Here is a 27,727-nt window from a genome sequence, read left to right on the forward strand (position 1 = left end):
AATTTTTATTTTAATGAAGATGAGAAGTTCATTAAAGAAGATAAATATTTCATTAGATGTTAAATAAAACAAAGAGATTTTTTGGCTTCTCTCAGCACAAAATTCCTTTGAAAGATTAATTAATACATGCAAATTATGCAAATTAGACCCATGCAAATATTTTATGAAGACAATTAAGGGAACCATTAATTACTGCTTTTTTTGCTTCAGTGAGATTCATTCATTTAATTTTAATTTCCCTTTAACTGTTTTGATGTATAATCTTGCAGCTAAGAACTTTATCTTTCCTGGCGGGTCACTTAAACTTATAAATTTCATCCAGTGAGCGCACAGAAATCTGTAAAGATATTCTCTAGACTATGTTAAGTATCAAGAGAAATTTCTGACACAATGCACTCCCAGAAACGGGGAAACTGGAAGGGAATGTGAGCTCATTCTTGGACAAGGTTCAACTGCTGGAAAAGCAATTAATTTGCTTTGGCTGTGCTAATATAGGGGAATTAGAAAGTGTGACACAAGACAAATAGAAATAATTAGTTCTCCAAAATGATGTTCTCATTAATATGGTTCGAACAGTAGAAATAAAAAACATTATTGTGGCATGTCTGCATTCTGTCCCTAACCATGGGAGGTAGAATAATGCACCATAAGCACTTTTACATTTGTGGTCTAAATGATGATGTTTCATTTTTTTGAAGATACAGCAAAGGATGTTATATATCTCAAATGTCTAGACATATACATGCTATATAAATTGATCACATATTTTCCATCATGTGTTTGTGTCCTGATTTTAAAATTTTTAAAATTTTTGTTCCTAAAAGTGAATAGACTTAAAACATGAGAGTTATTTTTCTGTAATTTAAATATTCCCAGGTCACTTCTGTAACTCTGAATACATTAATAACATTTCTCAGAAAATGAAACATCTATTTATGCTCTAACTTAAAGATGCTATTCTGACTATTTATTAAGGATTCTCTGAGATGGCCAGGCTACTTTTACTTTCTAAGGATTAATACAAAAAGAGAAAGCAGGTTTTGTGAATATGAACTACAACACTGTACTATTAAATGAAAACCTTCAGGTTTGGTAGTTATTACATACATTTTCTACTCTAGGTGAACAAGTTAACCAGATACCACGGCCATCCAAAATTTTCCTTGATAATAGAGGTGAAAAAGACTCAAAGCAAAACTAATTTTAAATAAATTTTCCTTAAATCTGAAGGTGATAATAAAGGTCTAAAAAATTAAAAATGAAGATATTGACCATAATGAAAAACCAACTTCTAAGCTGTCTAGTTAGTCATAATAATTAAAATTATTATTGATAAATATACATATATAATTAAAATGACAGAGGCTATTTTTCCCCTTATTCTCTGGCACTTTTGTGTTCCTGCAGCCAGCCACTGTTAATATGGTATGAAAAGTTACAAGTGGACACATATTCTCACTGATATTTGTTGCGTTCTTTAATGTTTCCTAAAAACAGATCTCAAAATTAAATGTTCTTGCTTACAAAGATAATCTCATTTAATTCATTGTGAAATTTCTAATTTCTCTAAATTTCTTTTTCATATTTACACAGTCCACAGAGTTGTATGTTATACCTTCTAAATTAAGATTATCTGTGACTTTCATTGACATATTGTTTAACCACTCTTCCATATCACTAATTATGATGTTAAATCAAAATGAATCTAGCATTGATCTTTAGGGCCCCCTGCTAATATCTGTCCCAATTTCCATTTATCACTATTCTTTGATTATGGTCTTCAGACACTACTCAAGCCAAGCTAAAAACACATTCATGAACAAGCCAATTTAATTCAATTATCAATTTTATCCATGCTAAAAAAACATTATTACATTTTCCATTAATAACTGCTCTGTTTCAGCCCTTAAAAGAAATTTAGTTGGACAATATTCATTTCCTCTTTCTAAACCTCCAATTCCAATTCATTATTTCTGATGGTCCCCATATCCCCTGAATTCCCATAGTACCTATCACTTATGGTATTACTTTCTATTAGGAAAAATGATGTCAAATATGCTACAAACTAAGCCCAATCATTTGGCCTTACTTTACTCTGCCTACGTTTGGGCAATGGAATAAGAATTAAAATTACATCATAAAACCCCATTCTATCTCACAACTCAACATAAACATATAACAGTAACAATTTTGATTTTCTTTCATAAGAACCAAGAGTTTAGAAAATTAATTCCATGGAAATAATACATTGAAAATAATTTGCATGTAAGTATAACTCTAATGAATTACAATTTAATACTGTTTTGAGTAACTTCATACTTAACTGCTCACTATATCTGATTTCATGTATAATTACTTTAAATTACTTAAGACATTTTCAATAAAACCTATAAGAGAACTTTAGCATTTGGGGTTTAAGCATATCTACCTACATTCAGGAACAAGACATTTTATATGTCTTAAAAGAATAGCAAAGGCTTATACTAAAATTATAACAAAACATTAAAATTTTATAAAATATTAAAACATGAATATCTCTGAGACTTTCTACTTAATAACGATAACTCCAATTGTCTAGTTAAATGGGTAGTTAACAATGACCTATGATAACTATGGAACATTAGCCTATTTATTGGTTACTGCCTGCAATCAATATCATTTTTTGTTCAACTTAATCAATGCTATTTAAATTGATTAGCTACATTGAAATGCTGCCAAACACCAGAAACCAGTGCCAAGGGACTAGAAGTAAATTTATTATTGTTTTATTTTGTTCATAGTAATATAATCCTAATATTTATTTTTTAAGATCAAGAAAAATAGTTTGAGGCAATCCCTATGGTGATTACATATTTTTCTAAGTGAATAAACAATAGTCAGTATACACTGCAGGCAGCCGGCAGCCACAAAATCAGTTTTAAGCAAAACTCCCCCTTTTTGAAATGAAAACCTCTCCCCTTAAACTAAATAAAGACCATCTTATACATATAGAAAATTCAGTTCTGGTAACAAAAAATTTCTTTTAAATTTCTGCAAACACTTTACTATGGGACTAAATCAACATTATGCTATAAATAAAGACCAATTTTCAGAAAAAAAGGAAAGTAAATTACATATTAAAGTAATAATAGCTTCAGTGTTTACCAGTTGCTAGGCACTATAAATATGTTAACTCATAATAATAAAATTTAATATTAGCAGCTAAAACTTAACTGTGTGTATACTATTGCCCAATATATGCTAAGTGCTTTACATGGATTATTTTATTTAATTCTCACAGAAATACTCTGAGGTCAAGCAATTGCTACAGGGAAAAAAAAAAATCAGCGGAGCAGAGATTTGAATCTAGACCTTCCTCTTAGAATATCTTAATTGGTAGAGTCTTTAGATGCATCTAGAGAACCCCCTATCTACAATAAACTTATGGGTCTCTTTTAAGGGTAAGAAATAGAAATATGCATAAGATAATTATGTGAAATCAAATTTAAATAATACTTCCACTTTGATCTTTAAAGTGGTAAGTTTAAGTAAGGTTCAACTTAGGGCCTTTACAGTATAGAAAAGTCTGGAGATACTGTAGAGACTCTGTTCAAACACATACTGTAGAAGAAGTAAAAACAGCTTTCCAATTGGCTTACATTAAATGGAAATTCGCTGTGTGTCTGATTCTAAAGTTCACCGCATGTTAAGCTGTAGGCATAGAGATAAGACTTTTATCCAAATATGATTAATCTCTTAATTTCTTTTATTGCCAGTTTACTTTCATAGTTTAGAATGAGATTTCTCCCCCCACCCCTTATCTGGAAGTGTCTATAAACATGGTATAGGCATAAATGACTGATTTAAAAGTAGCTGGAAAAGAAATATTTTTCCAATTGCATATCATTCCCTAATAGCAGTCTGTAGACTGTTTTGAACTTTTGAAGTCATTAACAGGCAATGTGCTAACTATCTACAATAAGTGATGGGGCTGCAAGCAGTTACCATAGAAGAGAGACCCGTAAATCCCTACAGCAAGGCGTGGAGGAAAGAACAAAGACTTTGGGGTCATAAATCTGAACTGAAAGGTCAGCAACTCCACCAGCTCATAGTGCAAATGTAAGAATGTTAAATCCGTCATTCTGAGTGTTCATTATCTCACCTTTAAATTAAAATATATGGGGAAGGCTCAATAATTATGAACTCCTAATCCACCTCACTATCTTAGTAGGCAAATACTACACTTACTACATAATATCAGTAAGTCTAAACGAAAGAAAATGTGTGCTAGAACTCAGTGTGTGCTGGAACATTTGACCCAATAGAAAAAGTTTGATGAAAGATACAAATTTCACTCAGAAGCACGACATGTATTCCAATGTTTTGAATCTGTAAATTACTAAACAACTAATCATAATAGCATATTTTTAAAGAACAATACTTTAACAATCCATCCCAATCTAAGAACAATCAGGAAAAAATAATGGATGTGAAAAGCAATCAGACTAACTTATATTCCCAACGCTAAATAACTTTTGGTGTAAATGCTAACAAGTTATGTACCCTAAGTCTTTGTTTCCTCTCTTGCAAAATGAAAAGATTTAATTTATCTTTAAAACCCTTTCTCAGTGCCAAGGCAGTAATATCATATAAGTGTGCTTGGCATTTCATCAATGTTTGGCAAACATTTGTTGAATCAATAAATAATTTTTAAATTTAGCTTGTACCTTCAAATATCTAGGAAACAGAAAGAAGATATTATTAAATTGCAGAAAAAAATGTTTGTTAATATGAAGGCAAGTCTTTTATGTCCTTTTATTGGAAGAACATTTGGTTTTCTATGATCTTAGATCAGTCAAAAACAGAATAAAAACCCAAACAGTTTTGATTATGGACATTGGATGTAAATAAAAGAGTTGTACTTTCAAGTGGAGTCAAGATTTTGCAAGCGTAACTTGCAGATATTCTAAGATGTCAGAGGTACTGTGGTCCACATTCCCACCGATTTCCACAATTACTTTTTGGTCTAAGAGGACAGATTTTTCCTAAGAAGGAAAAAGCAAAAAAGCTGCTATTTCACAAGTGAACTTTCCAGATTTTTTGAAAATTTATAAAAGACATAGCTAGAACACTAATTCAGGATTCTCCCATGTTATAGTTCATGTCTAAACAGTATACATAGATTATACCATTTGATATTATAGAAAACAAATCAGAAAAGAATCATGAGGTTAATGTTTACTAAACAAAAGAAGAAAGTGTTACATAAGAAATGTGATTGCGGTATGTTAAGTATAAATTTTAAATAGATGTAAGTGACCATTTAGAGAATCCAAATCTTAGGTCAAATGTGAAAGAAGAAAGTAACATTAGAAATGCACACAAAAAGAATAAATGCATGCTGTTAATTTAGCTATCAGAAATAAATAAAGGTTAAGTCTACCAGAATTTGTAATTCTGACTTTCCTAGGGAGAATCCTATTATCCTTTGTTTCTTTCCATCAGTCTCTCCAACCAAAGACTGAGAAATGTCAGAAAAATTATAGAAATCCTTGACATCCATCCATAAGCTCTAATACAGATCCTAATTCCTCAGTACAGTCCTTCGGGGAATATACAGCAAGCACAACAACGTGGCAAACATTTGGGCACCATGAATGTGGCACAAACATTTGACACATTAGTTTATAAGTGTCAAGCATATGGTCACTAAGAGCACAGTAGTGAACAAAAAGGTACGGTTCATGCTCTGCGCAGCTACCATCTGGGTAGAGGAAGAAGAAGACATTGAGAAAAAGAGCTACCAATGCACAGCTGTTATTGTGGAGAAGAGAAGGGTATGGTTAAGAAGTTTTAAAAGGAGTAACTAAACCCACGGGGCAGGGAGGTGCTGCAGGGGTGGGTGTGTAGTTTGGGAAGTCTTCCTGAAGGATGTGACTTCTAAGATGAGACTAAAAGGGTGGGTGAGTGAAGGCAGGAAAAAGAGGAAACTGTTACTGGTAGATGGAAAAAGATGTGAGGCTTTCCGAAAAAAGAAAAAAAAAAAATCCAGTATGACAGAAGAACAGAGAGTGAGGGACAATAGTTGTTGATTGTATATAGAAGGCAAGGGTGGGAAATGTCAAGCAAGCTTCATCTCACTACTGTATATTAAGGAGGATACTGGATTGGACAGACAAGGTTACTCAAAGCAAGGAACATGGGAGAAGACAGATTTTCAGGAGGGAGGGAGTAAAGATCCTTTAGGTTTTATGCACCGGACCTGATGTCCTTGTGAGACAGCCAAATACAAACTGTATATTATTTGGCGCTCTTTAGAGGTGTCTGAATTGGCTGGAGAGATACCTTTCTTTCTTTCTTCCTTTCTTCCTTCCTTCCTTCCTTTCTTTTTTTTTTTTTTTTTTGCTTTTATAGGGCCGCACCCACAGAGTATGGAAGTTCACAGGCTAAGGTTGAATTGGACATACAGCTGCTGGCCTACGTCACAGCCACAGCAATGCAGGATCCAAGTTGAACCTACACCAAAGCTCACAGCAATGCTCAATCCCCAACCCACTGAGTAAGGCCAGGGATTGGACCCACATCCTCATGGATGCTAGTCGGATTCATTTCCACTGAGCCACAGCAAGAACTCCCAGAGAGATACTTTTTTTAACTGTTAAAATACATAAGTTAAATAAACCACTTAAGTGGACTATTACCTATGTGGAGAGACTAGAATTCAGGCAAAGAAACCCGTAATGTTACGGTTTGGCGTACATACACTATGTGGATGTGAATTTGTATGCAGGGGGAGCAGGCTTAGATTTTGGAGGATACTTATTAACTTGTCCAAATAGCTGTTTAATAAGTATTCATATGAAATCTTTCTACTGCCTATATACTTAAAATATCTTACAAAAAGCTTTAAAGTAAGATAAAATTTTGAAACTCCAACAAAAATCATGACCTATCAATTTGAAGGTCTCAAGTCATGAAAGAGTTAATCACCACACAATTTAACTGCTGAAAAAAATGTTGTTTTTTAAATTTCTATGCTTATTCTATAGTCATAATGTCTCCATTGGACTCGAGATTTTTTTTTTTTTTTTTTGGTTGTTAGGGCCGCACCTCTGGCACATGGAAGTTCCCAGGCTAGAGAGTCAAATTGGTGCTACAGCTGCCAGCCTACAACACAGCCACAGCAATACAGAATCCAAGTCGTGTCTGCAACCTACACTACAGCTCATGGTATCACCGGATCCCCAACCCACTGAGCGAGGCCGGGGATCAAACCTGCTTCCTCATAGATACTAGTTGAATTTGTTTCCACTGTGCCACAAGAGGAACTCCCGAACTCATGAAATTTTTTGGCCACATCTGTGGCATGCAGAAGTTCTCAGGATAGGGACTGAATCCTGGACAGAGACTGAACCTGTACCACAGCAGTGACAACTCTGGATCTTTAAATGCTAGTCTGCCAGGGAACTCCCAGACTCATGAATTTTGCATTAATTATGAAAAATATCAGCATGAAAACTTTATTCCTGTATAGTGTAGACTAATTTACCTTACATATGCAAATAAGTAATTAAATTATTTAGGGCCTCTTTGCTCAGAAATATTTTCTAGGAGTTCCTATTGTGGCTCAGCAGTTAATGAAGCTGACTGGCATCCATGAGGACTCAGGTTTGATCCCTGGCCTGGCTAATTGGGTAAAGGATCCTGTGTTGCCGTGAGCTGTGGTGTAGGTCGCAGACACAGCTTGGATCCCACATTACTGTGGCCCTGGTGTAGGCTGGCGGCTACAGTTCCAATTGGACCCCCAACCTGGAAACCTCCATATGCCACGGGTGTGGCCCTAAAAAGAGAGAAAGACCAAGACCAAAAAAAAAAGGGAAGTATTGTCTAAACTGTGTTCTGGTTTCCACTTCCCCACCTCTATAGTTTTGGAAAAAAGGTGGCACCAAATACCAATGAGGCAACATTTATTTGGGGGTAATTTAGCAGTATTTAAGCAACTAGCTACTAAGTGACTAATTCTTGGCCAAGCATGGTATTTATTTATTCCCTAAAGTGTTAAAAATAATAAATACATGACAAGTATAAAGAAATGTGAGTTTCTTTTTTCTTTCTTAGTGGAGTTTATTTTGGAATAGAGAATAATTTCAATTATGGTTGGATTGAGAACAAGAAAGACTGCAAAAAAAGAATGCAAAGACTATCATAATGCCTGAAAAAAAGGGAAGGGAGGAAGAGGCTGTGTTTGTGCCATTCCTGAATTGTGAAGCAGTACTTGCTCACAGCCCCCAAAACGCCTGACATAGGCCATTTCACCAATTAGCAATGACTTCTGGTACTTTCTTCTTTGCCTTTCTCATTCTTGTGCTTAGACTCAGAATTTACCAAATACAGTCCTTCTTCTTTGATTTCTTGTCTTCACTGTGAATTTTGTTATTTTTGTTAGATTTCAGATTTATAAATTTAGTTTCTAGGGTTAAAAAACATTTCAAAGGGCTAAAAGAGCTTATTTAGTAAGGTCAGAGTAGCAAAAGATGATCACTTGTTTTGGTATTTTAAAAGTCTTCAGTGGTTCAAGGGCTACAGAAATAACTTTTAGCAATTAACACATAGAAGCAGATTCGTCTACATTGTTTTTTCAGATTACATTTGAGAAAAAACATATATCTAATTAAAATCATTAATATTATGTAAATGTTTTACAGAAAACTGTGCATTGAACAGTACAAGAAAATTATTGAATACAAGTATACAGAAAGTAGAATATTACCAAGTATTTACACTAGACACGAGGAATACATCTTTTCAACTGACAAGCTGAGTGAATGAAGTGAATAAATGGTTCATAGTAATAAATAACTCCATAATTTATGTTTGTTTTAAATTAATATGTAAAAATGTTGTTCAGATGTTTCACTTCCTTAGTTATAAAGTTACTCGAGTGGACTTTCTATGTTATACAACTGATAACATTCTGGATAACAAAAAGAAAGCAATCTATTATTAAAAAATTTATTTCAGAGTACGCAAAATCATAATAGAAATTGAGAGTTGTCAAAATTTCAACTTATAGAGAAAGGCCTAGTCCATATGCAACATATTTGAATATATGTGAGGTTTTATTCAAATTAAAAAAAAATATCTATAGCCTTATTAATGACCAAAACACTGCTGATAGCAAATTCATGGAATACATGTTTTGACAACTATGCAAAAATCTTTAATCATTGCCTAATCACTTCTTAAATCTCCTATTTATATGAAGAGATATAGTGTCTATAATTTTGCTTAGCTTGATTTCTGACAACCTTGAGAATTCTGTGGATATCAGATAATTTATATATCACCATCTACTGAGAGACTTACATGCTTTCTTAGACCACTTTGGACATTAGCTAATTTAGTGCTCGAGTCATCCCCAAACACACAAACAGGGATGATTATTCACATTGACCTTATTGAGGTTATTTTCCCTGATAAAGAGGACTGGCTTTGTTATTAGTAATTTGCTAGCATGTGTATGTAATTCTGAAGAGATTCAACAGAAATCTTTTGATTTGAATAATAGTATACACACACACATATAATCTTGCTGAGATCCTTAATGCTCTAAAAAATGAAGTCTTTGGTGCATCTACAATTGTATTATATCCAAGAAGATGTCTCATAATAACATGGTTGAAGCCTTAGGAGTTAAAAAATAGTTATCATCGTCTCAAGTACAAGATATAAGCAAAACATTCTCCAGGAGTGTTTCAAGTTTCTGATTTTTATTTATTGCTTATATAATACTTTACAAAATGATATTTCCTTTACACTAAACCAAGGATGATACCTTTGGAACTGATTAAGTAACATGATTAATGTCAAACAATATCCCCAAAATGATTGAGCTTAAAACGCAAAATAAAAGCAATTGGGGGGATTATAGCAGTTAATCATTTTAGGCTTCTCTTTGAAGAATCATCGCCACTTAATGCTCTTTTTACTGTTTAGTATTCATGTTGTTAGATTTAGTTTATTGTCTGGAATAGACGTTAAGACTATAAAATCTGCCTTCAGATTTCTTCTTTCCTGATAGCGTGGTCCTGGCAATACACACATTTTGCTCTTCTGAGTGTTTAATCAAACTCCCTTTAGTATTCTATATATGGTTTTGCTTAGCAGATTTGTGTTATTAAAATTTATATAATGGCGCACAGAACATTCAGAAAATCCACATAGGACTAAACAATATTATTTACTGTTCACTTTCAACTGGTCAGTTTTGCATGTGCCTTGCCTTCACAGAAACAAAAAGAAGAAAATTTCAAAGTTTAAAAACTACCTAGTTGATTAACTCAAGATTTTATTGATATAGAATAGAACTTATAAACCCCTTGCATATTAGATCAAGATTCAAGCATTCAATAAAACACATTTACTGTGTCCAAGATTAAATCATACATTGTTTAAAATTTAATTATTCCTTTTTAATTGCATTGTATAAACAGAAATGACCTGTTAATTTAAAGAAAATCTATCAGCACAAAATGAATTCACTCATATAAACAAGCAAGATGAACTTGACCTTGTTTGAACTTGTTTTGATGTGGCCCAGATGGTAGGCTACATGCTTGAATAGCAGGCTAAAGCAGAGGAAAAACTCATAGAGCAAGATCTAGATTTATAGCCTTTTGCAAATTCCTACCTTGTATTGTCCTTTCAGCATCTGTTCTGCCGCCACTGCGGTCAGCTTCTATCTCTGGGGTCAGAGAGTCTAAAAGCACAGAAAGGTAAGAGTGACACACATTTCATTTGATTCCTATTGTCCTTTCTTTCTTTCTTTTTTTTTTTTTAAAGCAACCTGTTACTTTGGTGCTGAATTAAAATTACATCAATCTTTGTCATCTTTTAAAGGTTGAACAAAGATGATAACCATGAGAATTATCAAAAGATTTGAATGGATAAATAATGCAAAATTGTTCATGAAAATGGGATGGGGTTTGGGAAGTTCTCAGATTAATATTTTATTATGTTTTGATACAGACAGATTTGGTTAAATAGAAAAGCAATGTCAGGGCTCAGATACAGAAATAAAACTGTGGAAGCACCTACGAAATAAAGCATTTCACCCAACACATGTGACTATTCTTCCTACCGGGCTTTCAACTACAAGCAGAGTTTAATGAACCACAAGCTATAGAAATATTCAAAACCACAAACACAAAAATGTGTCTTTTGAGTATTCAAAATGAAAATTACTTAACCATGCATAAAGATGCCCCTTCTTACCATTTAGGACCCTGAGACTATCTGTTGAAGCTGCCTGTTTTAGTGTTTGTTCAGCTTGCTCACGCCGTTTTGTCTCAAATTCAAGTGCTTCCTGCAATTTTCTCTTTGCCTTCTTCTCCTTCTTTAGCCTTTTTTGAACTATGGCTAGAAAAGAGTGTTTGTACATTATTATTTTTTTAAATTTTTGCAATGTTCAAATTTCTACAAATGATCTATTTTTCTCCCAACAATCTTTTCCCCCCCTGCTGGACTGCACACATATATGCAGAAGTCTAAAAAAATCAAAACGACAAACTCACTTTTGCCTAAAATAAATCTCAGTGAAATGTTCAAGGAGGCCAATGGTTATTTAGCCTTGAACTACTACAAGAATGCCTTTAATTGTCATACATAGAGACACATTTAATGAAAAACTAATTTTAATAAATATTTATATTCACCATTAAAGAAAGCCTGATTAAATTTTGTGGCTTAGTTTCTGCCCTTAAATCAGATTAATGCAAAGCAGTTTTGAATAGTGTAAACTTTTACAAGCATGATTCCTATCTCTTTATGAAGCATCAGTTTTGGGTAATACATTTCCCCTTTTACAAACATGCTTCACAAAATGCTTTACAAAAATGTGACAACAGCAAATTTTTTAATAATTATTTCTTGAAATTTTAGAAAATGAAATAAATTTAATGCATATGAGGAGCTAAATACTCTTAATTATTGTTAACATATATAAGCAGAATTTTCTGGATAAAGCTATTGTGATTTGCTTAGAGATGTTAATTTCTTCATAGCAAATGTATAGGCACTATAACCTATTTTAAGAAAGTTATACTTTTACTCTGTAGAAATCTGATGGAGCATAAAACCTCACTCCTACTTATATAAAAAAAGTAGATTATGATACAAAAAGTTAATCGTGATGCAATTTTCTCCTACTGGGAATTTAAATGTTTGTATACAATATGTATCAATAAATAACAACAAATGTCCTTCATGAAATATATGTTAATTGTACTTTCATACATAAAATAATTAATCACTGCTTTAACTTTTACACTATAAAGTAAACAATCAGCATATGGAAAGCATTAAATATTTTCTTTGAGATAATTTCTTTTTGAATAGTTGATAAATATTGTAAGTGTGAATGTAACAGAATCAGTGTGAGAAAAACCTCCTGGTAACATTAGTCAGAAGAAGTAACCATTCCAAATTTACTGCTAAATTTCTTACTACAGATAAAAGAAAAACATTTTTATGTAGCACAGCATTTAGCTAAAATATAAAATCAGGTAATAATGGTTCATGTAAGAATTTTAGTTTCAATGTCTAATTTCCCAAAATCCTGTTTTTATAATTATTAACATTGTTAAGATGGCAAACAATTAACTTACTGATTTACTGTTGCTGGTATCAGATAGTAACAGAAACTATTTTTTTTTAATCAAAATTTACATTTAGTAGATAAACAAAACCTGGTTTCAAATAAATGCTAATTTCCTTTATTTAAGTGTGAAAATAATATGCTTAGCAAAATTACTTGCCTATAATTTCCCTTTCCAAAGACAATTGCATACCAGTCTTTTTGAAAAGAAACAGTGATTTCTGAATTATTTATTTGGATTGTTCACTCCTACAGCACTAAAAGTTCAATACCCAGGGCCTTGCTCATGGTTCCTTCAATGAGATTGAACCAAATGGGATCACCATGTTCTCTCTTCGGGGTAATACACTGCTTCGACAGACACTTTCATAATAGATAATTATTGATTATTATTACCTATAATTTATTGTTAACAATTAATTAAAATGTGAGGTTCATGATGTGACCTGTAAAAGGTATTGCCCTCTACCTCTAGTAACTAAAAGAATAAAAATCCTTCAAGAGATGGAAACCAACAAAATTCTGAGAATCTCTTGAGTAACCAAAAGGTTATGTTAGAAATTCAAGTGTTTGCTTTTAAGTTTTATGGAAAAAGGAGTTCCCGTCAAGGCTCAGTGGAAACGAATCTGACTAGTATCCATGAGGATGCAGGTTCAATCCCCAGCCTCACTCAGTGTGTTAAGGATCCGGCATTGCCATGAGCTGTGGTGTAGGTATCAGAGACAGCTCGGATCTATTGTTGCTATAGATGTGGTGTATGCCAGTAGCTACAGCTACATTTGACCCCTAGCCTCCTGGGAACCTCCATATGCCATGGGTATAGCCCTAAAAAGACAAAATAATAACAATAATAATGTCTTGTGGGAAAAAAAAGACTTCTCTAGATGAGAATAAAATCAAGACAGGGCTATCTCATGGAAAACAGCGCCACAGAATGAACTCTTTGACCATACTCATTATTCCCTTTTTCATTGTCTATCTTGTTTTGATTACTTCAGTACCTAAATCTATGCGAAATCACATAATTTACAAGTGTGCTACATACCTGGGGTGAAAGCTTCCCAAACCAGCCTCTTCCCAGGTACCCACTAGCTTTTGCTTCATAGTAAGTAATGAAAAACCTAACTCCTTCCAGTTTTGAAAGCAAAACAGAAACTTTTTTTAAATGACCATGTCAAACATATAAAATGAGAAAATGTGGAGTGTTTATATCCCATACTTATTCAATGAGAGAAACGGAGCTCCCCCTTCTAGAATCCTGAGAAGAATCTTTGAGTTGAGACGAAGAGGAAGTTGGTTGTAAAGAAAATACTCTTCAATCTCATACATAAAATAAACATTAAAAATATGAAGGACCTTCAAATTTTTCTATACATGCACTGTAAAGTGTGTAAAAAGAAGCAATTCGTAGATTGATAATATCATTATTTTACTCACTAAAAATTCCTATCAGTTTCTACTCTGATGTGTACTTGACCTTGTTGGATGAAAATGAGGCATTCAGAAAGAAAATTATACAAACACTTAACTTTGGTCATTTGTTCAGATATTCATCAGCCTTCCATTTCAGTTGATAAATATCTCACTAAATCTGCTTCGCTTGAATAATCAGTATTTTCTATTTTAGCTTTATGACTTTAACTCAAGTTTTTCAAAGGGCAATTGTGAATGAATACAAAAATTTTCTTCATGGTTGTCATCTTATCAGAGCTCCTTCTTATCTTAAAATTATGAATGCATTAAACACCATAAGCAATAAAAAGTATGTGATTAATAATATATTGGATATATTTCAAGTCCCTGAGGTACGAACAGAAAAGAAACCATGTACATTGGAGATTAAGAGATACAATAAACCCAGGATTCAAATCCTCCTCTAAACTTTAGCTACAAGTATAAACAAAAAAAGGTACATAGTAAATCACCAATCATAGTATTGTTAAGTTGAATTCTTGACATAAAGTATTAAGCTTATTTGGAAGTTTGAAAATACCTCTATTCTTTTGTTCCATCGCCAACTGCTTCTCAAGTGTTTCCCTTAGTTCTCTTTCCCTTAAAAAATCCATCTTCAGTTCTGTTTTTTCAAGTTGAACCTGTTTTTCTTGAGCTCTGGCATTATCTATGGCAACTTTCAGGAGCCCCTGTACAAAGAAGGTATTCAGAATTAAAATATTTCTGTACAAAGCACATTTCATTCGTTATTTTCAAGTATTTTAAAAGAGAACAACCCACTATCAAATTCTTTCATTCCTGTTGTATAGTCATTCTGTACTCACTAGGACAAATACTAGGACTAAAGCAAAATATTTCTAACTTTAACCAAACTTGTTTTGGAAGATCAATCTTTTTGGCATGCAGGGTCAATTCTTCTAATTGGAAATTCCAGATTTAATTTAAAACTATATGAGGGCAGCACACAAGCATGTCTAAACAATAAATACTCGAAAGGGACATTAGACTGGAATTCTCCTACATGGAATTATCTGACATGGTTTATGTAACCCCACATGTCACTGGAAGTATCCACTTATCTCTCAAGGCTCCTTCTCTATCACTCCCTACTAAGATTATACACGACATCAATGGTCTTTGGTTTCTCAAGGAATAAAATTATTACTGCATCAGGGATTTTACTTTCTGTATCCCTCCTGAATGATTTTCCTCCTGAGAGTTTTGCATGGCTATTCCAGACATTCATTTCACCTTTGTTCAGTCACCATTCAAAAAAGGCCTCCTCTTACCACTCTGTCTGAAATGGCCCTGCAATCTCACCTTCTTATTCTTTCCTTAAAATTCTTCATAGCATTTATGATGCAATACAGTCTCATATTTATCTGTTTACTGCTTTTTGTTGCATCTTCTCCACTTATATGTGAGCTCTCTGAGGCAGGGGCATTTTCTCTCATTGGGCACTCTATCACCAAAACCCAGAGAGTGCCTATCAGAGTAGATTTTACAAATTTCATGGATAGATATGATAATGCTGGGTATATTTCTCTTGAGATTATATAATTTATAATGGATCTGAAATTTAGCAGCTTAAAAGTGCTATTTTTATTGAAATTGGTTTATTTAAAGTATTGTGTTAGTTTCATATGTACAGCAACATGGTTCAATGACACATGAGGAGGTGTATGTTCTTTTTTTATATTCTATTCCATCTACAAGATATTGAGTATAGTTCCCACAGTGTGTTATTTTTAAGAAGTTGTTCAAAATGGCTATAAATAGAGGATAGTGTTTAAAGGACAATTTGACAGTATTCAAGAATGTACAGTAAAAGCAAAGTATATTTATACAATTGATTATAAAATCACAGATATACACATACACATAATTCGACTTACTGTATGCTATTTTAAAAATTTAGTAGTATTTTGCAGTTTTTAAAAATGAGATTATGAGACTATGTAAAATATTCTGCATATGTTCTCTCCTAAGATGCTTTAGAAAATTACCAAAAAAATTATTAGTGAATATTGGAGCTAAAATTTCTATCCTTATCATCTCAGCAAAACAAAATGGTATTTTGAAGATAGTTTGCCTTGGTTTATGAACAACCACCACTGAATTTTTCAACTGAAATTAGAAATGAAATGAAAGTTAGTATCATTTGTAGATAAACACTAGAATGCAACCCCTTGCTAGAGACAGGCCATTCGACTCAGGAATTTCAACACCAGCTTGACTTGCTAGTACAATAGGAATATACCTTTAATTCTATCTGCGTAGCATTGTCACAAGTCATTTTATTCTCTTTTTCAAGTACATATAAATTATTTTAGATTTGTTATACCTGACCCTAAACTTTTTGGATTAATTCCTAAGAAATAAAACAGGCTGGAGAATTTCTATGTGTCAGTTCACCCAGCCCTAGTCTTTTGTTTTTCACAATAAAACATAGCTAGCTGCTAAGGAAACTGCCATCTTAACTCAATTCTGCAACATTCTTGTATATGTTTCTTCTTCATCAGGAACAAACAATTAGTAACAAATGAAAGAGATCATTACATCAAGTGCCCTTTTAGATCACCCCAATTAAAACTTTAGTTTAGCTGTATTTTAATTCTAAGATACCAAATTCTAATTTTCTGCTCTGATTGCTCTTGTTGACTTATCTTTGAAAGATGTACTCTCAGTGCAATGTCTAGAGATTATTTAGCAAGATGCCAATGTTGGCACCATTTAATGTGTTGATTGGTTGTATTATCAGTAGCTGTTTAAAATAAATTACTATTAAACTATTATTGTCCTTGGCTGACAAAACACAATATTTTGGTGTTCTTTAAATATGAAACAATCATTATGAATAAACATGCTGAATAATGTTAAGCTGCAGCTCTAATTTTATATTAATATTTGTTGTAAAGTATAAAGTTGCTAAAAGCATTTATGTTTACTCTTTCCTTTTGTTGCAGTTGCTGCTAATGCTGCTAATGGTAATGCATTACATATTCCTGCTGATTATGTCTGAAAAATATTAGCTTTTAGGATCCACTACCCTCTAGGGAATACTTATAAACTGTATAAAATTAAGTTTCATTTCTAGATTTTAAATCAGTGCCCATCAGTAGGAGTCCAGTGTGAACAAAAATCGGCACTAGAGCCAAACTGATGCATATGCAAAAATACGTTATTGCCTGTGACAGCTCTGCTGCAAAAAATACAGAAAACCGATTAAATTTCAATGCAGCAGGGGGCTGAGAAAAGCAATAGCAAGTAGTGTTCACAAGATCTACAAATCACTGGGACACCGTTTTAACCATCAATGATAATAGTACTTTCAAATTTGTGTAACTTCTGTAAATTTTCCAGTTAGATCATATGCAAAAGGTCATACTAAATGCTAGGTCTCATATGGATATCAATAGCAAGTACAATTCTAAGCTAATAATGTGATTTACAGTAAAAGATACAAGGCTTAAAACATGAATTTGTTTCCAAGGGGAGGCCAGTTCTCATGATGTTGAAGTTGGACAAGGACAATTCAAAAGAAATGCATGCTAAGCTTACTCTACAGCATAGCAGTTATTAAAGACAGTGGTTGTGTAACTTCAAATTTCTTTTCTTTATGTCAGGCATAGTGATTTTCATAATACACAAATATTTTATTTTTCTAAAGTAATATATGATATACTGTGTTAATTCAAGTATTTGTGTCGTTTTTCAGAGGTAATACATATATATAGATAGATCGATCGATCTATTTATCTGTATCTATATATATATCTATATATATAGATATATATATATACGAATTTGGTCTTTTGTTATTCATAATAAGTCTCTTGCAACTATATCTGAGTTTCTGTTAGTGAGGTGACTTTCGGAAAGGCACTAAAGGATGGTTGAGGTTCAGAGAGCTTCTGGATTGGTCAACATGTGTAGATACTGGGTGGGTGAAGGAAGCTCTATGCCCCCTTCCACATACCTGGCCCTATGCATCTCTTCCATCTGGCTGTTCCTTAGTTATATTCTTTATAATAAACTGAGTACCTAGTAAGTAAAATGTTCTCCTGAGTTTGATGAGCTTTTCTAGCAAGTTAATCGAACCTGTAGAGAGGTGGTAGAACTCTCTGATCTGTAGCTAGTTGGTCACAAGCACAAGTTATAACCTGGACTTAAAACTGGCCATGGAAGTAGGGACAAGGAGCAGTCTTGTGGGACTGAACTTTTAACCTGTGAGATTTGCTGCCATCTTCAGGTAGATAGTGCCAGACAGAGTTAAAAAGTAGGCACCCAGCTAGTGCTGCAGAATTACCTGGTGTGATAAAAAATACCTTGGTGGCACAGTGGTTAACGAATCCAACTAGGAACCATGAGGTTGCGGGTTCAATCCTTGGCCTTGCTCAGTGGGTTAAGGATCTGGCATTGCCGTGAGCTGTGGTGTGGATCACAGACGCAGCTCGGATCCAGCATTGCTGTGGCTGTGGTGTAGGCCGGAGGCTAGAGCTCTGATTAGACCCCTAGCCTGGGAACCTCCATATGCCGCGGGTACGGCCTTAAAAAGACAAAAAAAACCCTGACATTTGATGGTCAAAAATGTTAGAAGTTGTAGTAAAAGAAGACAGGATACACAGGTGTATTTTTCCAGTATAATAATACATTAAGATTGTTCCATAAATATTAATTTTTATAATTAATTTTATTAGTATTGCTGTTGTACATAATATAAATTAGTAAATATAATATACAGTCCACATTTTAAGAGATTAATGCTATTCTCTTTATTATAGTAAATTGGGTTTAAATTATTGGCTATATTTTACCATTATTTTTTAAATGATCTCTTCACAAATCGGCAATGGGAATAAGGGGAGAAGACATTAATATATTGTTACAATTAAAGATAAAAAGATATAATGTAAGACCAATATATCTCATCTTAGTCTAGCCATATTTTGAAGCCAATATCCTATTTTGCTGTTTATCTTTTTGAAGTTTTCTTCTAATTCTTTGGTCTCTGTTCTAATTAAAAATAGTATTAATAATGCAAATAAAAGCGATTTTTTTGAAAATGTATAAAATACATCATTACTACCCATGACGTTGAGATGTAAAGATTGGAATATATAAAATTGACATATTTGATCGAATTAACTCTCATTGTCTTACCTTAAATATAGAAGTAAAGAATAATTCATAAATGTCACAATTGGTTTAAGTTTATTTATTAGGACATAGCCAATCTAGGACTGCCATTCATTGTCGCTTTAACCTACCTTTTAGATGTTCTTTGTTTAATATCACCATATTGACAAACCACAGTGAACCAAACTCCTATCACATCCCCCCTCACGGTATTTATCTTTATTGCTAAATTAACCCCTAACTAAACTTAGTACTCGCTCCCTTATTTTACCTTTTGACTTGTTACTTATTTATCTATTCTTATTTTAATATATGGAAGTCAGTCCAAATAATCTTGGAATAAGATAAGCAATGCAAATTATTTGTTCCCAAATCAACCCCAGTGATGATTTATAACAAGAAAGCTCAAATTGAGAATAGCGGGTAAAATTCTCTTTTTAAATGTATTCAAATGGTAGCCAATGATCAAAGGTATAACATCCAGTAAATTGACACTAAAATTCTAGCTACTTCACCTAAAATCTCACACGGAATTCTCCAGCCGCATAAAAGACAGTGTACATTGCAAATAAAATTCCATATAAAATACATTTTTAAAAAAATCCTCGAAAGCAAAAACTAAAATGAATCTGTATCTCTCACTAAAGTGAAATTACTGTCTTCCACTGTAGATATCTTTATCTACTATTACCTTTAATTTCTAAAACACTCAAATTTTAAGAAAGAACAATATAGTTCTAGGAGGCAACAAAAATGTGGTGCCTAAAGATATATAATATGTGTATATTTTTTCTATATGAAATGTATTTTCTATACTATTTTTAAAATACATATTTTTCTATACTACATATAACATTTCACATTTAAAAATACTAGTATACAGTATTTTTCTACAGGTCCTCTTTAAAGCACAAAGAAATAACAATTATGAAAATTCAATTTTGATAATGTGTCATGGAAGGGACATCTCTAGTAATCTTCAGTAATCATTGTAAATTTTAAAATTGAAAATTATCAAATTATGGAGTATCATGAAATTAAATTATTGAATGTTAGAACAGTTACTCAAACATTAACATGAAGGGTTTTTTGGTCATTAATTCTAAGAAAAATAATGTTTATGTGCATTAAATTTAAACATAATACAATGTCTTGGGTTTAATTAAAATAGCAAATATATATATTACATCTCTAATTTCAAAATGAAATTTTGTGATTAAAAAATGTAAATATTTTCAACTTAATTCTTTTTCATTGTCATTGTGATAAAATATCTCCAAAGGAAATATGGAGCTTTAAATTTTCCACACCAAAAAGTATATTATCATTTGAAATAGAAAGCTGAGAACCCCATTACACATAATTGAAATTGCAGAGGAAATTAAGGTAGACAGAATGTAATTACCCAAATTAGAATTTGGACAGCAAACACATTTATACTGTATGCCCAATAAGCCAGGGTCATGACTTTTTAAACATTCTATACCATTCCTAGGATATTACTATACTTTATATGTGGCAATAATAAAAGAGCCAGGATTTGTGACATTTTGCAAAATCATGTGAAACCATTAATGAACATAAATCCAGTGTATATTAGTGTGTGTATATGTATACAGGCATATATGTATTGTGTATTTGTGTATTTCTATTACTCTAGATGGAACGCAGTAAGGTTTTTAATCTTTATTTTACCTTATGTCCACATATGTGTATGTACATACACATGTATATATGCATTAAATCCACACATATAAATATGTAATATATACATCTATATACATACTTTATATATATCTGAGACTTAAGTGACATAATTTATTTTTAATTAAGTATTCTTATTGTAGGTATTCTAACTTTATCAGACCCAGATTCCTATCATATGGGACTAGAAATAATTTAGTTTGCTTTGACTGTTCCTTGTTATCAATTCTTCTTAAAATATATACTCAAAGCTGGTTGGAAGATTAGAGAGTATATTAAATCTAGGAATATTTTCAATAAAATAAATTATTTTGGGGGAGTTCCCGCTGTGGCGCAGCAGAAACGAATTTGACTAGTATCCATGAGGATGTGGCGTCTCTCAGTGGATGGAGTATCTGGCGTTGCCGTGAGCAGCTGTGGTGTAGGCTGCAGATGCAGCTCAGAATCTGTGTTGCTGCGGCAGTGGCATAGGCCAGAAGCTGTAGCTCCAATATGATCCCTACTCTAGCAACTTCCATATGCTGCAGGTGTGGACGTAAAAAGGAAAAAAAAAAAATTTTAAACTGGAAAATTTAAAAAAAAATTTAAAACTGGAATTTTCTTTTTTCTCTTTCTTTCTCTTTAAAAGAAAAATTATAATTTGAGGTGATGTAGGTAACATTTCTGGGTATTGCTGCCCTAGGTTTCAGTGGATAGACATTCAAAAACTGATAGAATTTGACTTAGAGATTCAGTGTTCACACATAATGCAAAAGTCCCTATGTAAACCCACACTTCAGATGAGCAAGCTGGTTTACACTGATGAATGTTTACACAGAAACATTTTCTCTGCTGATATTGAAATTACATTACCCCTTTCCTGGTTAAAGAGGTTGTAGTTAGTGAAGATGCAGAAAAGTAGATGGAGAAATTTAAGGCAACACTTAGCTTTTTCTTGGCTTCCTGTTCTCTTGCTTCTCAGAGTGTGAATTCAGAAATATTAAGGGCAAGTTTCTGAAAGCATTTACTTTAACAAAAGAGAAATTCATTTAAAACTCTACCTCATAAAACAATACAATGGACCAAATTTAGGGGAAGAAGTTTTATGCTTATTTTAAAATAAAATTAATTATTTGGCCTTGAATAAGTTTGGGCTAGATTGATAATTTATTTCAATCACTGAGCTACAAAACCTTAATGTTGAATACAGTTCTAGTAAGTCTAATTACATTAGTATTAAAAATGCCTATTAATAGAGAAGAAGATCTGTTACATTGAAGGCCTTCTGTTATGTCCTTGGAGAGATAAATAAAATTAATTATATGTCTGCTGGGAGAAAGTTTTAATATAGTAGGAAATGTATACAGAAAAATATCACTAAGGATGGAGTGCTAGAGTAAAGATTAAAAAAATGACCAGCACAGAATCTGCAAGCATATTCTTGCTACTAGTTACTCCCAGTGTGGAAAAGTAGACAGCAAAAATCTCCATCTGGAGTCCACATGACCACTTCATGTGTGGGCAAGAAAATTATGCCTTCTTTTATCCCAAACACTCTTATTATTTTGGCTCCATGTTCTATGTTATTGTTAACTGTAAGTATTTTTGATTCATAATGTACTGTGCATAAAATATACATCCTGAAGACTACATAGGAAATCTGTGGAAAATTTTGTATGGCTTTTTGAAGTCTATTCTTTGGAGAAACCCTATTAACTGAAATAGACTTATTTATGAAAGAAAGGATTCTTAGGATTCTTTTATATTAGACATATGTAAATGACTAAACATACCATTTCCTCACTGCAAGGCCCGCATTTTAAAAATAACCAAATATTTATTAGAACTGGGATACTGTCATTTAGTACATCTGACAAACTTAAACAGTTCATGTCTTCCCAATAATCGGCAATCAGGAGAACCTTAAGGCACAATAATTTCTTAAATGCCTAGGTCACTTTCATATAAGTTTTTATTAATGTATAATATACAGTTTTGAGTGTTTCTAAATCAATTTGTTCAGTGTAGTAAGTTTAAAATCTCAAAGACCTAGAAAAAGTTCAATACCATGGTTCCATCCATCTCAAGAAAGGATTAAGCTGCAAGAGTAGGAATTAGGGAAAAAAGCAACCACTGAGATGTCCATGTGCCTTTCTTCCCGTTGTGAAAAAGTCCTACCTGTATGTTAGTCAGAAGGGTCTCTATGGAAGACAATCCATCAGGAAAGAGAAAAGGAGATGGGAATCCAGGAGGTAGTGGTTGTCCATGCCCAGTTAGAGAAAGTTTGTCAAGGCTGTCTCTTGCAGTTGGTGTGGAAAGCGGGGTCTCATCTGTATGTGATTGAAACAAAAATATAGAACAAGTTACGCTTGTCTGTTTTTATTAGACCTCAGTAATGGCTTCCCTAGTGGTTTCCAGAACATTTATTGCAAATTGGTTCCTGCTATCAGGAGAAAATGCTTTCTGCTGAATTTTCTTTAATGAAAAAGCTGTGGAGATACAACAAGATAACATTAATGAGTAACTTTATAAGCCTTTTAAATGCAGTCTCTAATGAGACTGAGTTTACAGTGCCATAGAATCTTTTTAAAACAAATATTATCTCATATATAGTTGTGATAATATATTCAGGCGGACTTTATGGGCACCTTCCCAATTATCTCATTTTAGTTAGTTCTGTTTGGATTGACAATAGAATATTCCTAGAGCTTCACAGAAGAGAAATGTTTAGTATATTAGTGTTTCTTTCTCACTTAACCCTTCCTACATATCAATGATTTGTTCAAGTATATTCTTAAGAAACCTACAAATATACCATTAAAGCCTTTAATTCTGAAACTAAAAAGAAAAACTAGAATCAAATATACTCTTTTAAATTTATAATTGAATTGTTTAAAATCATGAAAATTAAGATCTAATTCTTTTGACCTTGAATACCTCTCAGCTTATTGAAAACTGAGTTTTTTATACTTGAAAAAGGGGTATAAAGGGTAATAAAATACAACTTCCAAAATATTTAGAAAATCAAATCTAAAACTCTCTAAGATAAATTAATCTTTACTTTGTTTATTGAGCATTCCCCAACATTGTAAGCAACTGAGTAATACTCAGATACAGATTTTTTTTACACTCATTGTGAAAGCTTCTTATCCACTTCTTTATTATTTAAACATTCTTACATAGGTAGATACCTGTCATGCCTTATTTTAGTTTATGATATCACAGAGAAAATTTTATTCACAGCAAGAATCTCAATTTTATAAATATTTTCATATTTCACCCCAGGAAAATTAATCAGAGCAACATATTTGCACAGTCCTGATAATATCTCTCAATTTTGCAAGTGGCTAGAAACTTCAGCACACTTGCCTTTATGCTTATAATTTGATTCTACTGTTGCTGAATCATTTCTTTATTTTTCATTATAAGACCCAACCACAAAACACCTTTTCCAATTACCTCTCTCTGGGACAGAAATATTCTGGAAGTCGCCACACTTCGCTGTCTCTAACTAATGTCAGGACACGTTCAATTCATCTCCCTCACCTTTCCACATTTCCAGTTAATGAACCAAAAGGGAAGAAAGGTTGGGGAGTAAGGAATGGACACAAGGCTCTCTATTAACTACACTCCTCTCACAGGCATTCTCATTCCTCTGCAGTTTCTCTTTCCACTCCCTCTTCTGTTAACTTACTGATAGATGGTCGGAGGCAGCAGGTACCAGAAGAAGAAACAGAGTAAGCAGATTGAGTAGAACTCCTTGTGTTCTTTCATTTTAAAAAAAAAAAATCATACTTGTCAGCAGGGTTAAAGAAAGACTGCAGTGCAGAGGATGAGACTGCTGCATGGCTAATGTGATCAAGGTGATCTCGGACACCATTTACAAGAGCTGTCATAAATTACCCCTCCAGACCAAGGCTGTTAGTGTTTTCCCATAATAGCTCTGAAAAGGTGCTTGTTAAACATCTATGTGCATGTGAAATTGTTTAAGGATAAAGAGCAATATTTTTTGATCAGCCTCACCTTAACTGTCACATGCTAAAGAAAATGTGGCTTAATAGATCATGGGGATAATAATTGCTTGTCTCTTGAAGAAAAGCATGGAACAGGATGACCACCTGAGTTTGCTTTCAGCTTTAAAGTATGTGACTTCACAATTCTTAAAGGCGGTCCAAGCAAAAAGCATCCAATGTACACACACACACACACACACACACACACATCTGATTCTAAGTTTCATCATTCCCATGACTATTTGGATTAACATCAATACTTTTATGCTTGAGTTCATTTGGTTATTGTGAATAAATGTATTAACTCACTCATGATACATACATTTAGGTACGAATTTACCTAATATTTACTTAATATTACCAATATTTACATAACTTAACCAATATGCTATACACTGGAGAAATAATGTTGAAAAATGCTATACGCAAACTTTTAAGAGGCTCTTCTAGACCCTAGTGACTAATCCCAGTTGTTAAGTAGCTAATTCTTATGGTAGTAAAGCACGTTGTCTTTCACGGTTATTCCCATTATTCCATTAGCTACTTCATTTTCCCTCCAGTATAGAATTAAAGTTGCTGCTTGTTGTTTGTGTGTGAGTTTTTTTTTTTTTCTTTTCCTTCTTTTTTTTTTTTTTTTCTTTTCTGTAGCTGCTTCAATGGACTGCTTATTTTGGTCCTCACAGCTCAAGTAAGCATGAATAGACTATAATTTAGTAAAGAATTACTCAATTAGATTCATTTATTTGTCATTTTATACAGTGGAGAGACTACATAAAGCCACTTTAACGCAATCAAATTTAGGGCACAATGACTGCTAAAGAAGTGGAAAAAGAGTATTTCTTAAGAACAATATGTATTTTCTTAAACAAAGAAAAACTAATCAAAGATCAAACAAAACAAAACAAAACAAAATATTCCTTTGGGCTTTAATAACCTACTATCTGAGAAAAGGTTGTCATCTTGTGGCAATTAACATCATAGAAAGCCTCAGTCTTCCTACAAAGACAGTGAAATTCGGAACATTGTTATTCCTTTTGAAATAAAAGTGACCTTTAATATCCTAAATGTCTTATGAAGATTAAAGCAAAAGTTTGAGAGGACGGACAACATGGAAGAGAGTTCTGACATCACATCATCTCCACTGACTTCAAACAATGATGATGAAGCATAAATTCACAAAACACCTTTTCCAATTTGAGATATCTGTACCTTTTTAGAGTTTTATCTTTAAAAGTAAGTTAGCTTGTTAGATGCTCTGCTCTTTGAATTATTAAGGCATTTAACAATGTAATCTTCATTTTTTCTTTAATATGATTTTAAATAATTTTAAGCTTATGGAAAAGTTGTAAGAGTTGAACAAAGAAACCCTGTATACTCCTCTAGTGGTTTGAACGGTACCCTCTCAAAATATATGTCCAAGCCCAACCCATGGTCCCTAGTAATTCTAGTTTATTTGGAAAGAGGGTTTTTACAGGTGTGATTAAGTTTCTATGAGAAAATAAATTTATATTGTCTTAAGACTGCAAGATTGTAGTAATTCATCAAACAAGCTCTGGGAAACTAACCTTGCCCTCAGAGTCAACAGTTGTTTACATTTTGCCGCATTTGGTCTTTAGTTCTTTCACTGTTTCTCTCCCTCTCTTACTCTGTGTATGTGGACGTATGTCTGGGCCATCAACCCTCTTTAATCTTTAAGACATCACTGCATCACTGTATTTTATAAATACAAGGACATTCATTTTCATAACTACAGTATAAGATCAGAAAGAATATGCACATGGAATATTAGGTTCAACCAAGAGTCTATATTCTAACTTCATTATTTGACATGTCTGTAAAGACTTGATTAATAATAAATATGTTAATTTATTTGGCAAGAACTTGGAAAATATTTTTATGGGCATGTGATAGATATGTAGTAGCCTAGAGGATGGCCTCTGATTATTCCTTCCTCCTGTTATTCATATACTGTATAGAATCTTCCCCTTGGTCTGAGTTAGACCTAACAAGCATAATGAAACAAATGTGACGGGATGTCCCTTCCAAGGTTCAGTTATAAAAAGTTTATACATTCCACTTCTCTCTCTCCCTTTCCTTACATTTCTTGCTCTGGGGAAATATGTGATGCCATGGGACAGCCATGTGCAGGACAAGAGGCTGAGGGCTACCAAAAACCACATGAATTGGCTTGAAAGTCGATACCTCTTGCCCAGTCAATCCTTTAGATGAGGCTGCAGCCCCAGCTGACAGCATGGCTGCAAAGTCATGAGATCTTAAACCAGCTAAGTGGTACCCAGATTCTTAATCCACAGAAACTGTAAGATTTTAGATTTTTTATCATTTAAGCCACTAAGTTTTGGTACTGTTTTTTCTACAGCTCTAGATGACTAAAACAGTACATACTACTTTTTGGGATATATGATGAAAATAATTTAGTGTCCAATTAGTATTGCTACTTCAAAAATGCAACAACTTCTTCAAAAATCTTCTAAAGGAAAATAGAACTGTATATATTAGAAACTAACAAATGATTTCATCTTTTAACTAGAAAAACTACTGATTAACATTTTAATAATTACAGTAAAAATATGACAATCATAACAACACATAATCAATTAACATAAACTAGAATATAATGGACTATATAAAGAGAACATAAAAAAGGGAAGAAAATATTTTTAAAACTCCAAATACAGGAAGGTATGAAAAAGTGATATTTCATTCTTCTCATCCTTTCATCTTATGATTCTACTCATATTTTAAGTCACTTATCAATAAATGACTATCACTAAGAGTGATGCCTCTG

The 27,727-nt window shown here is 32.9% G+C and overlaps 1 protein-coding gene across 1 annotated transcript in view; it reads right to left on the reverse strand.

Annotated features, from left to right (window-relative positions):
* Positions 1-27,727, reverse strand: part of DACH1 (dachshund family transcription factor 1) — a 423,135-nt gene that overhangs the window by 23,272 nt on the left and 372,136 nt on the right. The window contains exons 7-10 of the mRNA XM_047756207.1: positions 23,087-23,238; positions 14,628-14,775; positions 11,254-11,397; positions 10,670-10,738 (exon numbers count right to left, since the gene is read on the reverse strand). Of these exons, the coding sequence (XP_047612163.1) occupies positions 10,670-10,738; positions 11,254-11,397; positions 14,628-14,775; positions 23,087-23,238 (513 nt within the window). The remainder of the gene's footprint in view (positions 1-10,669; positions 10,739-11,253; positions 11,398-14,627; positions 14,776-23,086; positions 23,239-27,727) is intronic.

This window comes from Phacochoerus africanus, chromosome 13 (genome assembly GCF_016906955.1).
Source record: "Phacochoerus africanus isolate WHEZ1 chromosome 13, ROS_Pafr_v1, whole genome shotgun sequence".
NCBI classification, from domain to species: Eukaryota; Metazoa; Chordata; class Mammalia; order Artiodactyla; family Suidae; genus Phacochoerus; species Phacochoerus africanus.